Genomic DNA, 17674 nt, shown 5'->3' on the forward strand with positions numbered 1-17674 from the left:
CTGCCTGAAATGATGCATCATTTTTTTCTGGGGCTTTGATCTCCTGTATAGTTTTCTATGGTAAGTAGTAACAGTTTTTTTTTTCCTACAATCGTTCTCCCTTGTATTATAGTATCCTTTGCAATACCTTTAGTGTTGTTATAGTTAGTGTTACTGTATTAGATAAATAGCATTTAGACTATAGGACATGTGTCTTGGTCTCATGCTTTGGCTCTTTGGCTTACGTGTTACTTGCATAGATTTCTTAGGATATTATTCTGTACTGGTCAAGATAATGTTTTTGGTGTACAATGCTGGTTAGAATAACTTTAAGGTATATTTTACAGTATGCCATTTTTCATAGTGTGGATTGTGTGTGTATGGTTTCATTATGTTGGATAAAAGTTTTCAAAAATGCAGCCACAAAATTTCACCTCAGGATCCCCATCACTTGTGTGTCATTTTTTTTTTGTTTGGGACCAGAGTATTTATTGCTGGATTGTGACAAATGCAAACGATTTAGCAGTAAAGTCTTGCAAAGTCGTAAAGACAAGTTGATTGTAAAAGTGTTGCTCCCTCCTCAACAGTTAAAACCCTCTTCTCCTGCTAAGGTATCAGAAAAGCAGAAGGAAAGGGAGAAAGAAACAAAAAGAGAAAGCAAGGAAAAAAACGCACTGAGTAGAAAACTTTGGACATTTCCCAGGAAGCAGCAAAGAAATGTGTTCTCAGCTTAAGTCTCTCGGGTCCGGCAGAACAAAACATTCTAAAATGTCATCCGATCTGACAACCTCACAGATCTGATCACCATCTCTGAAGGTGAGGTTCTCACTGGGTTCTGTGATTCCATGCTTGCACTCACCAATGTTACATGACACTTGAGAGCTTCCCCAGTGACCTTCTCCTCCATGTCATCTGGGTCTTTGAGGAGTCTTACTGAGGCCAAAGTGAACAGAATAATGCGGAAATTCTTGAGATGTTTCCAGTTGAGGTGATCCTGGCTTCATCCCCCGGGATGGATCTAGATATGTTCCAGCCACTCTTCTCTCCTTCTGAAGCTTAGCTGCTGAACATGCCTTCTGGTTGCCATTCCTTGAATCTGACTATCCTGGTAGCAACTCCATCAGAGTCAACAGCTCATCTAGCTTCCACATAGTCCATGGCCCTTTCTCTCAACATCGGAGTGAGACAAGTCTCTGAGTCAAAGCATTGATCTGTTTCTAAGTTATCGGATCCATCTCTTACCTTGGGTGTTTCTGCTCGTGATGGTTCAGTTCTGTGATCTGCTTCTCGTCTGATTCAAGTTGCAACTGGGACAGCATTTTCTATTCCTGTTGGTCAAACTACCATTCTGGATCCTATCTGAGGCTCAGCCTTTTAAAGGATTCTCTCAGTAAAATAAGAGTTTCCTTCAGCTGCTACAGATCCAGCCGCACTTCACACTGGAACTGATTCTCATTCCAGCCATTCTGCTCCACAGGGACACACAGGCTCAAAAGCACCAGCTTAAGTGCTCTGTTTGAGCCCCTAATCCAATTCTAACCAGCTTTTAACAACCCCCAACAGGTTTGAGGAAAATGGAAGTGCAAGTGGAAACGCACAGATTTAGCCCTTGAATCATTCACTGAAGGCACATACTTTGAAGGGTGTCCCCCCCCCCCCCAATCTTCTTTCAGAGATGTCACCTGTGGCAAGATCTTCGAGCTGCTAAAACAGAGTAGAGGTTGGTCCACCAGAATACCTTCTCAGGAGGAGACTGTATTGCTGGAAGCTTTTGCGGTTACTTCATATACTGCTTGGGTGGTCCCTCCTCCTGAGCTCCTCCTAGATCTCATCACAAAGAAGGCATGGAATAAACCTGAAATTACAGAACCTATTCAGAAGAGACCTGACAAGATACTTTCACCACCTAGGAATAAAGCACACTGGAGCAAAGGTACACCTGTTAATTCTATGGTCATGGCAGCAGCCACAAAGAAGGAACTCTTGGATGAGAGTTCATCTGTCCAGGACTTTGGACAGATTCAGGAAACAGACATGTATGCTTCAGTGGCCTTTTCCATCAAAGCAGTGAACTACTTGGCTCATGTGACTCTTTTACAGAGCGAATTCTCTAAGGAACTTTCCAATTCTCTTTCAGGTGCCTTACCAAGGGATAGCCAGAAAAAGGAGTCTGAATTGTCTACCTTGAGCTCTCTTTCCAGTGTTTCCATGTGTCTGCTTTCCAATACAGCTGATGGAGCAGACAGGGCAGCAGGCACTGGAGTAGCTATTTGATGCCATGCCTGAGTGTGGTTGTGTGATTTTGCAGAAGGCTTTAAGACGTCCTTCATAAATGCCCCATTTGATGGATTTACCTTGTTTGGACCAAAAGTAGAAGACACAGTAAAGAGGAATGAACAAGATGGTAAAACTGTCTGCCATAGGCATCTGTTTCAAAGCCCCCTCAGAGGTCCTTTTCAAGGAACCAGAGAGGGACCAAGAAGATGTCCCTTAAAAAAATCACAGGGTTTAACCCAGGACACTCACTCTGACAGATCTTCCAGTGGCAGAGGAGGGGAATGGATACAGTGGATGTCGCTCTAGGGACAGAGGCGGACTGCAGAATCAAGGGTTTCAAGGCCCCTTCTCGGAAAACCCTTCCAGCATTTGAGAGGTTGCCTGACTGTCATGCCATGGACATAGTCGGGGAGGGGGGGGGCATATCTCCTTACACACATCTTCATGGCAGGCCATCACTTTAGACATATGGGTGTTAATTATAGTCACCAGAGGATACAGAATACCATTCATGGAAAAACACAAGCAGAAGTTGAGGATTCCCTCAAGTGCCAACCCATCAGCTGGAATATGCAGAAGTCAACTCTCTGCTAGAAAAAAGAGCCATCCAACAGGTCCCACCAGGCCATTTAGGATCCGGGGTGTACTTCAGGTTCTTTTTAGTTACAAAGACAGGGGACCCAAGGCCTATTTTGGACCTCGGACACCTAAATTGGGTGGTCACAGTTCAGTCTATTCTTACTTTGCTAGGAAAGGAGTTTTGGATGTGCTCAATAGACCTTCAGGGTGCTTACTATCATATAAAGGTAGACAGGCAGTCAGAGGTTTCTCTATTTCAGGCTGATAGCCAATTGCCACCAATTTGGGGCTTTGCATTTGGTCTCAACACTGCCCCCCGGGGTATTCACCAATTACATGGCAACAGTCAAAGCTTTTCTGCAGCTCAAAGGGCTCCAAGTATTCCCATGTCTAGACGATTGGCTCCTCACTGCACCAACCAAAGATCTCTTGTTGCAAAGGAGGTACTATTTGCTTTAGTTGCTGCACCTTTTGGGTACAACAGTGAACTTCTCCAAAAGCCAGCTAACCCCAGTTCAGCCAGCTGATTTCATCCATTGCCACTTATATACCTCCTTACAGACAGCCTTTCTTCCAAATACCAGAGCAAATATTCTCAGACAGATTGCCTGCCAGGTAATTTCTTACATGACTCCTCCAGTGAAGCTAGTGTTGAAATTTCTAGGTCTTATGGCTTTTATGATGCATCTTATCTAGTCTGCTTGTTTTCACATGAGAGTTCTACAGGGGCTCTTTCTGTCCAATGGTCTCAAACCGTTCATTTCATGAGAACTCCCATCACAATTTCCACTTTATGCAAATCTCACATCTGATGGTGGAGACACTGTACCTTCTGGCAGGAAATCTGTTTTCCCTAACTTCACCAATGAGGATTGTCACCATGGATTTTTTTCCTTTTATCAGGGCGGGGGATTACGAAATTACGAAGGAAAGTCTGTTCACAGTACATGGTTCCCCTCAGAGGCTCAGTCTCACATCAGTGTTTTGGAGATGAGAACTTTCCTGAATGTGCACTGTAAGCATTTCAAGGCTCTCTACCAGTGGGTATAATGTCTGTCTAAACAGACAGCATGTCTGTAATTTGGTGCATCAGCAAACAGAGAGGAACAAGACCCTTTGTCGAGAAGCCATGAGGGTGTGGCAGAGGACCATCATCTCTCCCTGATTTCTGATAGCAGTGCACATTCTGGGGAAGCCCAATGTCCTGGCAGACAGGTTGAGCAGTCATCCTTCTTCCTCATGGGTATTCTCTCAACCAAACAGTGGCGAATGAAATTGTCAGCTCTTGGGTCCAACCTTGCTGCGGTCTGTTTGTGTCCAACTTCAATTTCAAAAGCAGAAGTTACTTTGTCCTTCTCCCTCCAGAGGGACAAGCAGCAAGGGATGCTCTAGTCCATCATTGGCCCTCTGGATGTTGGTACACCCCCCCCCCCCAATAACGAAATTAATTCAGAAAGCAACTCAATGCAAGGTGAACGTGAGTCTAATTGCCCCCTTTTGGCCTCAACAAGTATGGTTTCATCTCTGTGGCCTCACCTACTGTTTCTGCCATGGACACTGACCATCAGGCTGGATCTTCTGTCCCATCCCTCTGGCCTCTCTCTCATGGACCTTTTAAACCTCAAACTGACTTCAAGGTTACCCCATTTCTAATGATGGTCCGCAATGCCAGGTATTCTGATCTGGTAGTCCACATTTTGATGGTTTGTCAGAGACCAAGCACCAGATAGATGTACAGTAGTAAATGGAAAAGATTTTCACTCTGGTCTTCCATTAATGGCATAGATCCCTTTTCCGCTTCTGTTCACCACATTATAGAATTCTTATAAGAACTGTTCTATAATGGGTCTAGCTTCTGTACTATAACAGTAAAACTTGCTGCGATTTCTATCTTTCTTGTTGCATAGGGCCACACACCTTTAGCAGTTCTTAAAAGTTACTAAGGCCTTTCTTAGAGGTACCTTCCTTCTCATACCTCGATCAGGGATCCTGCGCCCTCTGTAGGATATTACATTGTACTTAAGGCTCTCACAAGACATTCCTTTGAGCCAGCCGCTACAGTGCATTTAAAATTCTTATCCTGGAAGCCCCCCCCCCCTTTTTTTTGTTTGGTGCAATTATATCCACTGAGAGAATTTTAGAGCAACCGGCATTATCATCTAAATTGACTTGCTTGTTTTTTCAGCAAGACAGAGTATCCTTGAGGCCTAATCCTTCCTTTATCCCCAAGCTGTTCAATATGCAACAGTCTGTTGATCTTCCAGTGTTTTTTTCCCAAAATTCTCTAACAAAGTATGTCTTTCATTTATTGGTCATCCTTAGACAGCTACATTTCTATTTACATAGAAGAAAAGAAACCAGAAAATCAGACCAGCACTCTTTGACATTTTCAAAAGCAAAAGTGGTTTGTGGAATGACAAAATCCACTCTGTCTAGATGGCTGTCTGATTACATTGCATAAATGTCTGAACAGTTGGGAAAGTCCTTATCAAAAACACCCACATTACATTCAATGAGGTCAGAGTCAAAGTCTGCACTTTTTAAAAACTATTACCCATACATGAAATGTGTGCTGCAGCCACTTGGTCAACAGTTCATATGTTTGTGTCTCATAAATTGGATGTACAATCCAGGTCTTACTCATCTATCAGCTCTGCTGTTCTTAGGAATTTCCCTTCTTGAGTGCACTTAAGATGACAGTAGCTGGGGAATCTGTCCCAGTGGTTGAACATGTCAAAAATGGACAACATTGGATACAAGTTATAAACTTACCATACTGATAGATCCATGTGTCTAATTTTCTAGTTTAACATCCCTCTCTCCTTCCAAATCTTTACATTCTTGGAAATTGAGCTGATTCTGCAAGAGTTCTGCACTTTAGCTCATAATGTTTAGTGTTGTCACTGAGTAGGAATAGTGTCATATGTTAAGCAGACTCCGTCTGAGGTAAAAGAGGAAAGTGGTAAGGGATTATAGGTTAAGGGTGAATTCAGGGCCCCTGATCCATGCATTTGGAGGTGCTAATACCAGAACCGAGGTTGGATCCAAGTTTCAGTGGTTGAACTAGGTAACTAAATGCTCTGGTATACTGGCTGCACTTGGGCTATCCTTGGCCTGAGATCCCTTCAAAGGAATGCTAACTGTACTTTGGGCTTTATTACAATATATGTTATGGGTGCATCTCGTATTATGTAAGAATACCATATTTTTTGGTGAATTATCTGGTGTGTATTCCAAAGAAAGAGGGAATTTGATTAATTGAATATTGGTAGATGCTACGTTGTCCCTCAACAGTTTGAGGTATTTTCCTTATCAGCGGCCCAGCCATATATATATTTTTTGTCAGTTGTAATAAGTACGGCATTTGGGTCTTCCTATGCAGATGCTATTTATTTGACTTTCACACTTTTCCATACTGTATACTATTTAAGGTATAGGATTTTTTTTATTTTTTTCCCCTTAACATCCATGACCTACAGCAATTCTGGGCTTATGATCAGGTGCCTTTACTTATGCCCCCCTCTAGTGGCCATTTTTTATATTGCAAGCAGGCATAGGCAGTAATAAGCAAAAAAGTTTAATCTGTGATGTGAATGCAAGTGCGATATACAATATGTGAAGACTGAGTCCAGGAAAAATGTATTTAGTTTTTGTTCCTATATTTAAAAAAAATGCTTCAGGACCAGAAGTATTCCATGTCTGCCAGAACCATTGGTTATGTTCTGATTTTGGAAATCGCAGCCTTCACCTAAGAACTCTTACAGTAATGTGGCATACTGGACATCCTTTTGTTTTGTTTGTTTGATTTACTTCATACCCAAAATAAGTGTAAGTGATAGCCAAAGATTTCATGCTACACTATAAAGTGACAACATGCACTTCAAATGTTGTTGTGTCTTTCGACTTTTCCCGGTTAGGGGTCACCACAGCGGAACTCCGGTCCGCTAATGATTGGTAGTTGATTTTTATGTGCCGAGTTACCAGACAACATGCACTTCAAATATGAGGAGTAAAAAAGTACCCTGTGATATTTAATACTACTAATTAGAAGTGTTAGTTGATGTGTATAACTTTAACTCTATGGTTTACTTTGCTGTAATGAGGAATTAAATATCACTTGTGGAAAGGGCTTTTATATTTCATAACTGCACTGTCAGGATTTTGACTACATGTTAAAATGTTTTAAAGCTGCAGAATGGGAAATACTAGAAAAGTTTAATCAAACATGAGTATGGCATCCTTATTCTTTTGGAAAGTTGGAGTACTCTTGTACAGCATGGGTTACCTTCACGTTTATTAAGTGACAAGGAAGATGAAACGCTGTCTGTCAGTTGGCCTGTTTATTTAATTTTGTGGTTGAAAGCCCCAGTGCTGTGTCTTAGTTAATGTTGGATCTTTTTTCCCTGCAGACTTCATTTTTCCAGCAGCACGGCTGTACCACAAATGACACAAATGCAAAGTATAATAGCAGAGCCGCCCATCTTTACAGAGAGAAGATCAAATCTTTGGGTTCACAGGCAACAAGAAAGCATGGGACAGAAGTAAGTATTAAAGGTAATGACATAAATCTGCTTTTGTTAGTCATTGACATTATTTGGAGTGTAAAGTTAAAAAAGTTCTGTATTGTCTGTTACTGTAAATAGCATATCTGTAATTGAGTGCCAATCGAAGACCGAAACAGCTTTCATTTAACTTCTGGGTATATTGTTTTTCTAGGGGTGGGAAGCCCACCTGTACTTTCCAATTTAAATATACCTACTCCAGTGTCACACAACAATGGAGCAAAAAGAGAGCTTCACTGTCGGCGAAAGTTGTTTTGCCCAAATTTCTTCAATCACATGGCACTCATTCAAAGTGCCATTGATCAACTGACATGTACCCTTGTAGCTTAGTTTGTTTATATTGGAGGTATTTGTTTGTATGATATTTGATTGCAGTTGCATTTTTTCATGCAACTTAATGGATTGTCATCAGGTTATTTGTCCATTTGCTAGATATCTTCTCTGAAAACATTCCAGTTGTTGGAATACTGTTAATTGTGAACACATGGTGTGATTTGATAATTTAAATAGGAGGGCCTACATGGACTTTCAGAATGGATAAAGCCTTTGATTAAATTAGTATTCCTTTTTTGACAGCAGAGTTTTAATAAATAGCTTGGATACTTCAAAGGAAAAAATCTAGCATAAAAAGTTAACATTTGATCTGATGTCTGTTCCTCAACAAATGTATCTTTGGATCTGACCACTGATCTGACTTTTGCCACTCAAGACTTTAGATGTCAAGTTCAGGATGTTCTTCATGTTTCACTGTTGCAGTCATCACCTGTGGGTTATCCCTGCTGTGGTAGCCTTCGGCCGGCTCGAATACCGGAGTCAATGTTTTTATTGCATCTGCTGCAGTCGCCTCTAGTCTGTCGTCAGGTCGTCAGTTTGTAAAGCAAGGCAGCCGACGTCATTGCATCAGTCTTTCTTGCCATGGAGCCCATAGCAGAAGCAGTTTGCATGAGTGCCAGTTGGTCGCTACCAGAAGTTGAATTTCAGCGGAAAACATCTAAAGCTAAGTACCCCATTGGGGATCCTTTTTTTCTTGCACTAACCGATGTCCAAAAACGTTAACAATTGTCTCGCCTTTGGAAAGAAGATCCCACACTGAGATTTCCATTCTTACTGCGTCACTTGTTTAGGCCCAGACCACGACGTTCCCCGTTGCCACTGGAGTATTCACCAAATGCTTGGCCCCAGCCATAGCATTTTGCAGACAGAGAAATATACAGATTTACCCTTACCTGGACGACTGTCTCATTCAGGCGGAGTGCAGAGAAAAGCTGCTGCAGGACATTCTTTGTCAAATCACTCCTAACTTCCCTAGGGTTCACCATCAACAAGAAGAAATCAAAGCAAAACCCCACCAGAAAGATAATTTTCTTGGGAGCTGTACTAGACACAGCATCCCAAATTGCCTTCCTATCCCCAGAAAAGCAGAGCTCCGTGCCTCTCTACTTTACGCAGCTGGCTTTCAGAAGTCACCTCACTGCGAGAAAGTTCCTGCAAGCCCCGGGATACATGGTATCTTGCATCCTTCTCATTCCTCTGGCCAGGCTTCACATGAGAAAACTTCAGTGGTATTTAAAGAACCTTTGGTGCCAGCACTCTGTCCCTGGAGACCTTTCTCCCTCTGATCCCATGTATAAGGGCAGAGTTTCTCTGGTGGGCAGAGAAGTGTGCCAGGAACAAGGGTCTTCCCTTCATCCTCCGCCCTTCCATCCAGATCACCACTCCGACGTCTCAGACATTGCTTGGGGCACTCACCTAGCAGGCAGGTGCACCCAAGGTCTTTGGGATGCCCAGCAACTACACTTGCACTTCAGTCAGAAAGAAGTGATGGCAGTACAAAAGGCTCTGCCATCTTTCAAACCCCACTTCATGCCAGGGGTTCTCCTTATAAAAACAGACAACACCACAGTAATGTGGTACATCAACAAACAGGGGGGACCCAATCTTATCCCCTGTGCAGGTTAGCCATGAGCCTGTGGCTTACAGCCAGTGGGTCTACACCTAATTGCCCAATACTTACCAGAGGTCAACACCACCCTGGCAGACCACCTGAGCAGAAACTTACTGGACCCTTACAAATGGCATCTCCACAGGGAAATCTTTCTGCAAATTACTCAGGAGTGGAGGACTCCGGAAGTGGATCTCTTTGCCTCGCACCTCAACCACCAGCTGCAAAAGTTCTGTACCAGGGAGTATCACCTCCTAGTGTGGAAGGTGGATGCCTTGACCTTCCCCTGGAACTCTCTCTTTGTGTACGCATTCCCTCCTCTGCCCCTTATTCCCAAGGTACTGATCAGAATAAGGGAGGAGAGACCAAAGCCCATCCTCATTGCTCCAGATTGGTCCAGACAGCATTGATGCCCCTTACTGCGCAGCCTGACCTTACAGCCCTCCAAGCAGCTTCCCCTGATCTCAGACCTCTTGATCAAGGTGAGGGGAAGATACTGCACCCAGACTTACAGACTATCAATCTTTCAGCATGGCTTATACCTTAAAAGCTAACAAGGAGACCCTGTTAAGCAAACAGGGCCTGGACATCATCACAGAGGCCAGAAGGCTCAGCACCAGAAAATCATACACAGGGAAATGGAAAAGATTCTGCTCCTGGAACAAGTCCAAAGGGGCCAGTACTTCCCATCCTTCCATCCCTCTTATCTTGGATTACATAGCTGGGTTGCTCAATAATGGCCTCTCTGTCTTCTCTAAAATCCATGCCTCAGCCATTTCTGCCCATTACGATTCAAATGCATCCCTCTTTTCTCATCCTTTGATTATGCAATTCTTCAGAGGGGCTTCTAATATCAGACCTCCCAGAAGGCCTCCCAAGCCACCCTGGGACCTGAATTATGTTGTAGAAAAACTAACCTTACCTCCTTTCAAACCTGCTGCTTCTACAGAATTGAAATACCTCTCCTGGAAGACTGCATTCCTACTAGCTATTACCTCCGGCAGAAGGGTATCAAAACTTCAGGCTCTCATAGCTGTTGAGCCTTTCATCATTTTCCATGCAGACAGGGTCTCCCTGAGGACTAACTCCTCCTTTATGCCTAAAGTATTATCTGGTGTGATCCTCAACCAGGCCATACACCTACCCACCTTCTTTCTCATCCCCCAAAACAAGGGGGAAATAATTCTACACTTGCTAGACATGCACAGACAGCTCGGATACTATCTGGACCGTACTAAACTGTTCAGAAAAATAGACCAGCTACTGGTCAGCTGTTCCCCTGGGGTAGAGGGGAAGCCCATTTCCAAACAAACCATTTCCAAATGGATGTCACACTGTATCCACTTCTGCTACAGACTACATGGAACCCCCCCCCCCCAAGTCTATCCGTACCCATTCCACTAGGGCATCCTCCACTTCCATAGCCTTCCTCAGAGGAGTACCCACCAGGGACATCTTGGAAGCTGCCACCTGGAACTCTGTCCATACGTTTACAAAGCATTACCACCTACCTCTTTTTTTCCGAGTCTAGGGCAGGGTTTGCCTCTGCAGTAATGCAGGGCCTGCTGACCCATGCCTAGGACTCTTACCTATCCTTCCACCCCTCTCCTCAGCTTTGGGAATCCTCCCACAGGTGATGACTGCAACAGTGAAATACGAAAAGCATAGTACAGTTGTGTACACTTATCATAAATGTAGACGTTCGAGTGTATTCACTATTGCAGTCCTGGTTTCCCTTCCTCTATCCCCGGTGTATAGTATCTTCCCCTAGGGGGACATAAGCTTCTCACGGTGGCTTTTAGCCACCAGGACCACTTTTCCTTATTTCCTTGTGTTTCTGATGGGTTAGAGCAAGAAAAACTGATGTAATGATGTTGGCTGCCTTGCTTTATAGTACTGACTACCTGACATCAGACTACAGGCGACTGCAGCTGACGCAAACAGAATTGACTCTGGTATTCGGGCCAGCCGAGGGCTACCACAGCAGGGATAACCCACAGGTGATGACTGCAACAGTAAATACACTTGAACATCTACATTTATGGTAAGTGTACACAACTGTACTTTCCTCCTGTTACTCACAATTCTCTGCAAAGTCAAGCATTACCTCATATCTCATTTGCGCCTTGTTCAAGACTGACATGGATCTCCTAGGTATGAGCTGAAGGTTGTGAAAAACTGTGAGCATATTTTAATTCATTATCTTTCTCTCTCTAGTGTCTGATACATTTTACTGTACCTCTGATTTTGTTAAGCTACATTCTTAGATTTTGACAACTTCTCTTCAGTTTCTTATTTCTCAGGTTTTTACTCTTGGTGCCATTTTCTTTAAAATAAAATTCTACCTATATGTCTTCTATATGTGCACATGCATATATGTTTCCCTAAACTGACTTGTATTAGTGTTTTTTTCCTGTGACTACAAAATGTTGGATAAACCATCAGGATTTAAGAAATGTGTAGCCTGCTGGCATAAAATACCAAACCTGGGTTTGCACACTGTGTGTTCTGTCTCGCAGCTTCCCACTTAGATGAACAGTGTGATATTTGCACTGCCTTTGGTACCTGCATAATTACAGAAAGAAAAAACAAGATAATCCCTGAGGGACTTTTCCCTGCCTCTGCGGGAGAAACATCCAAGAGTCAGCAAACTGGTACTGGAGCTTCGCCTTCATCAAAAAAGGTAGCAGACAAATACAAATGAGACAACCTCCAAGAACAAGTCTAAGGAATCAGAAAACATTTTCCAGAATGTTCATCTTCTTTGGCATCAGCGGCTTCAGTTCCAAAATCGTATAAAACCTCAGATCTGACTCTCTTCTCTGATTCTATGCAGTACCAAAACTCCCCTCTTCCTGGCACCCCATTTTTCTCTAGAGCCAGTCTCTCCTTGGCTCTGATCTCCTTTTTTACAAGAAAGGATTAGGTATTGCTCATTCAGACCTCCCTCCACCTCTTCATCCCTGCGGTTAGTTCATTCAACAAATAGCCTCTCAGAAGCTGATGTGGATTGTATGGTGAGGAAGTTTCTCAGGACCCAGATTCATTTGGGGGATGTCCTTCAAGGATGCATCTGCAGTCTTTACAAATGGGTTGTCCTGTTGTCAGGCAGCCCTTCGGTCGGCCGGATTCCAAAGTCTGGGTCTGGCTTCGGCTGGTGTCGCACTTCACCCGACGTCATTGTGGCAGTTCTTCGGGTATAAAGGCATCAGCCGACGCCATTTTCCTCAGTCTTTCTTGCCGCGTGGCGCCCGAAGCAGAAGCTGTTCACAAGTGCCGGTCGGTCAGATCCAGAGATTACTACTACCGAATACTACTTCGAAGACTTCTATAAAGCTAAGTACCCCGTTGGGGACTCTTTCTTGCCTCGGCCGATGTCAGAAAAAGTTAATAACTGTTTATCTTGTGGGAAACAAATACCTCATAAAGATTTCCACTCCTATTGCATACATTGTTTAGGCCCAGACCACGACGTAGCAGCTTGTCTAGCCTGTGCTTCTTTTAACCGACGGACGCTTAGACGTCGCTCGGACTTTGCTGAGCAGATTTTCGGCTCTGATTTTGCCTACATTATGCCGTCGGATCCTCCGACTACGCAAATAACCAAAAAGCGCAAAGAAAAGGACCGACACTCGCGGTCTGCGGTTTCGGCCGAAACCGCGGTTAAGCAAACCACGAGTGTCTCGGTTTCGGCCGAAACCGAGCAAGCGGTTCTTTCTTCAGCCAATAACTTGCCTTCTACCGAGGCCTCTTCTATCCTGGTAGAAATGGCTTCTGAAATCCAATCTTCTGTTGCGATTTCACAGGATTTATCAGACACCATTCCCCTAGATATTTCTACCCCTGCACATGGAGCTGCTAGGCCTCCTCCAGCTATGTCTATTAAGGCCTTTGCCAGGGCTAAAGCAGCCAAAGCATCAAAACCTGTGCCTGCCAAGCCCCCCTCTCACAGGCCCAGCACCAGCTCCCATATACTTTCTTTGGCAGAGGATCTCATCTCTTTAATCCGTGGAACCCAGCCTCATCCAGACAGGGCCTCTCTCCCTCCTCCAGAAAAGAGGCCTAGAGCAGAGCCCCCTGAGCCAGTAGCCACAGATGATTCCTCTGATGACTCAGAACATACAGACCCTCCTGAGGCTTCTTATTCTCCTTACGAAGACTCTGATGCTGAGGAGTCCATCCCTTCAGCCTCTCCTCCTGAGGAATTTTCCTTTGGGGAAACCTTGCATGCTATGAGGGAACAATTTCAGTGGCAGGGCCAAGATTTCTCAGACTCTAGAAAAAGGCTTAGGACCTTTCTACACTTGCCACAGCATAGGCCTTTAGCTATACCTCCAGTTCTATCTGTTGTTGATGATGCATTTAATGATGCTTGCACTGCTCCTGATACTTTACCTCCGGCTCCTGCTAAGCCCGATAGGTACTACAGGGTCCCTGACACTCATCACCACTTATAAAAGGCCCCTTTTGCAGATCCAGAGACTATCTCCCAGGGCCCTAAAGCTGTAGCAGCTACTTCTTCTAAAAACCCCCTTCCCTCTGAAAGGGAATCCAGGTCCTTAGAGAGATGGGGTAAAAAAGTTTACACCTCTGCTACTTTGTCAGCTAGAGCTTTGAACTGCCAATTTCATATGATTCAATATCAAGAGTTTATGCTTGACCAGTTGACTAAAAAGCTGTCCTCTGAAGAATCTTTAGATAAAAAGTATGTTCAAGAAATGTTACATAACATACAGCAGGTTAGTAACCATTCTTTAAAATGTGGCTATGATGCACTGGAGGCTTCCTTTAGATCGGCCATGACTGGCACAGTTATCAGGAGGCATGCATGGTTGAAAGAACAGGCCTTACCAGACCATGTCAAATCTAAGCTTTTGGATGCACCTATGGACAAGGTCAATTTATTTGGTGCCCCCGCGCAGCAGGTACTAAAAAAGATGGAAGAGAAAGCAAAATCTGTGCAAACAGTAAAAGATTTCTTACAAGTTCAACCTCCAAGGTTTAGCAGGAATTGGCCCTCCAAGAATTGGTCCTTTCCGGACTCCTCTAAGGCACAAAGAGGCAGGAATAGGCGCTCTAGAGGCAGAAACCAATCCAGGGGTGCCTACAGGGGTCGCCAGTGGCAGGGTAACAACCAACGAGGCACGGATACAGCCACCACCACTACAACAACTCAATCACAGTGACTTGGCGGTGGCACCGCCTACCAGGGAACAACTAGAAGCACCCTTAGGCGGAAAGCTAACATTATTTTCAAGAAACTGGCACTGCATTACAAGAGAAAAATGGATTTTGCAGACTATAGACAAAGGTTACAGGTTCCATTTCCATACTCTACCAGGAAAGAGAGGAATGCCAAACCTACCACCTTCTCAAAGGACAGAAGCTCTAAAACAAATATCTCAATTATTAAGAATGCGAGCTGTGGAAAAGGTACCATTTATGGAGCAAGGAAGGATTTTACTCCAGGCTCTTCCTGGTACCAAGAAAAGAAAACAAATGGAGGCCTATTCTAGACCTGTCCGCTTTAAACACATTCCTCATTGTTCCAAAATTCAAAATGCTGACCCTACAGCAGCTTCTTCCCATGCTGGGCAAGGAGTCTTGGCTGGTAACTCTAGATCTCAAGGAGGCATACCTGCACGTCCCCATAAGACCAATTTGCAGAAGATACCTCAGATTTCTTGCAGGATCAGAGCATTATCAATTCTCAGCATTGCCCTTTGGCTTATCTACTGCGCCCAGAGTGTTCACGAAATGCCTGGCGTCAGTAATCGCTCATTGCAGACTTCAGGGAATTCAAATCTATCCCTACCTGGACGACTGCCTGATACAAGCGGACAACAAAACAAACTAACAGAAGACTTGCAAAGAGTCATCTACCTGCTACAAGCCCTGGGATATACAGTCAATACAAAAAAGTCAAGGCTGATTCCATCCCAAAGAATAACCTTTCTGGGTGCAGAACTGGACACATCAAAACAAATGGCATTTCTAACTGCAGAAAAGAAAGAGCAACTTCCTCTCTACTTCTTGGCATTAACAAAGCAGAGCCATCTAACTGCAAGAAAAGTGCTACAAGCTCTAGGCTTCATGGCATCCTGCATAATACTGGTCCCTCATGCCAGGCTTCATATGAGAAAGCTACAGTGGTACCTAAAGAATTTGTGGTCTCAGCACAAGCACAGCCTAGAAACCAAAATTCCAATGATCCCATGCCTGAAGCAAGAGTTCTTATGGTGGGCTCAGGCATGTCAATCAAACACAGGACTGCCCTTCTGCAAAAGTCAACCAAGACAAGCCATCACGACAGATGCTTCAGACCTCGGTTGGGGGGCACACATGATGGGCAAGTGCATTCGAGGCCTATGGACTCAAGACCAGCTGCATCTGCACATAAATCTAAAAGAAATGATGGCAGTAAAATTGGCAATCCAGGCTTTCAGACCTCTTCTCCAAGAAGGCCAGTTGATGATAAGGACAGACAACACCACAGTTATGTGGTACATCAACAAACAGGGAGGCGCACACTCATACCCTCTATGCCGGCTGGCACTGGACCTATGGGATGTGGCTCTGAGCTACAACATTCAGTTACAGGCAATTTATGTACCAGGGAAGGAAAACATTCTAGCAGACATATTAAGCAGAACTACAACAGATGCCCACAAATGGATGCTGCATCCGGACATTTTCAAAACCATCACAAGAGAATGGGGATTACCACAAATAGACTTGTTTGCATCCCCATTCAATCACCAGTTGAAGAAATTCTGCACAAGGACTTACCACCCACTTGCTTGGAAGATGGACTCCCTATCCTTCAGTTGGAAAAGCCTGACAGCATACGCATTCCCACCACTTCCTTTGATGCACAAGGTGCTTCTCAAGATCAAAGAGGAACGTCCGAGGATCATTCTGATAGCCCCAGACTGGCCAAGACAACATTGGTATCCACTGCTGAGGAGCATGTTCCGGGAACAAATATGGACACTGCCCCTGATCCCATTACTGCTGACACAGAACAACTACAACATTCTGCATCCAAACCTAAAAACTCTGCAGCTAACTGCCTGGAACATTACATAACAGCAGTTAACCCAAATTTATCCCAAAGGGTTAAAGACATAATCCTGGAGGCTCGTAGACCTTCAACAAGAAAGAATTATGCAGCAAAATGGAAAAGATATCTCATCTGGAGTACTGCAAAGGGGCAAGATGGGACACTGGTAAACATAGCCAACATCCTGGAGTACTTGGCGGAGCTCTTCCATACAGGCCTGTCCTATTCCTCCGTCAAGATACATGCATCAGCTATTTCAGCAGAATACAGCTTGGATCCTCCTGTCTTCTCGCATCCTCTGCTCAGACAGTTTCTGAGAGGAATTAAAAATGTAAAACCTCCCAGGAAACCTCCATTGCCAGCATGGGACTTGAACTTTGTGCTAGAAAAACTGACTCTACCTCCTTTCGAACCAGCAGCTACAGCAGAATTGCAATACTTATCCTGGAAGACTGCTTTCCTGCTGGCAATAACTTCAGCAAGAAGGGTCTCGAACTACAGGCATTAATGGCAGTACAACCCTTCCTGATCTTCCATCAAGATAGAGTGTCCATGAGAACAAATCCTACATTTATGCCTAAGGTGGTATCCAGAGTCTCTTTAAATCAGGCTATCCACCTTCCTACATTCTTCCCCAATCCACAGCACAGGGAGAAAAGCTCTCATACCTTGGATGTACACAGACAATTACGCTACTACCTGGACAGGACAAAAACAATAGAAAAACTGACCAGCTTCTGGTAGCATATGCAACAGGAAAAGAAGGAAAACCAATTTCTAAACAGACAATCTCCAAATGGATAGGAAATTGCATTAGATTTTGTTACTCCTACCATGGAAAGAAAACTCCAGAGAATATCAGGCCTCACTCCACAAGGGCTACAGCCACTACCACAGCTTTCTTACGAGGAGTGGCTACCAAGGACATTATAGAGGCTGCTACTTGGACCTCCGTGCATACATTTGCCAAGCATTATAACTTACCTCTATACTCTAGATCCCGTGCTGGTTTTGCCACTGCTGTTTTGCAAGGGATCCTGACTACACCATAATCTATTCTCATTTCCTCCTCCCCTAGTTTAGCTATGGTATTCTACCCATTTGTAAAGACTGCAGATGCATCCTTGAAGGACATAGTACAGTTTTGTACCTACCATAAATGTAGATGTCCGAGAGGAATGCATCTGCAGTCAGGATTACCCACCCTCCTTCCCCTCTGAGGTACTCCTAGGGTACTTACCAATCTTCAGCTAGCTTGAGGGGATCTATTAT

General features: G+C 44.1%; 1 protein-coding gene across 2 annotated transcripts in view; it reads left to right on the forward strand.

The window, feature by feature from the left end:
* The window catches only part of ARFGAP3 (ADP ribosylation factor GTPase activating protein 3), an 873462-nt gene that overhangs the window by 193409 nt on the left and 662379 nt on the right, over positions 1–17674 (forward strand). For both annotated transcript variants that reach the window (XM_044087532.1, XM_044087534.1), the window contains exon 4: positions 7245–7376. In XM_044087532.1, coding sequence (XP_043943467.1) covers positions 7245–7376 — 132 coding nt within the window. The remainder of the gene's footprint in view (positions 1–7244; positions 7377–17674) is intronic.

Source organism: Protopterus annectens, chromosome 11.part0 (assembly GCF_019279795.1).
Source record: "Protopterus annectens isolate FY-2018-M chromosome 11.part0, PAN1.0, whole genome shotgun sequence".
In the NCBI taxonomy this organism is placed as follows: domain Eukaryota; kingdom Metazoa; phylum Chordata; order Ceratodontiformes; family Protopteridae; genus Protopterus; species Protopterus annectens.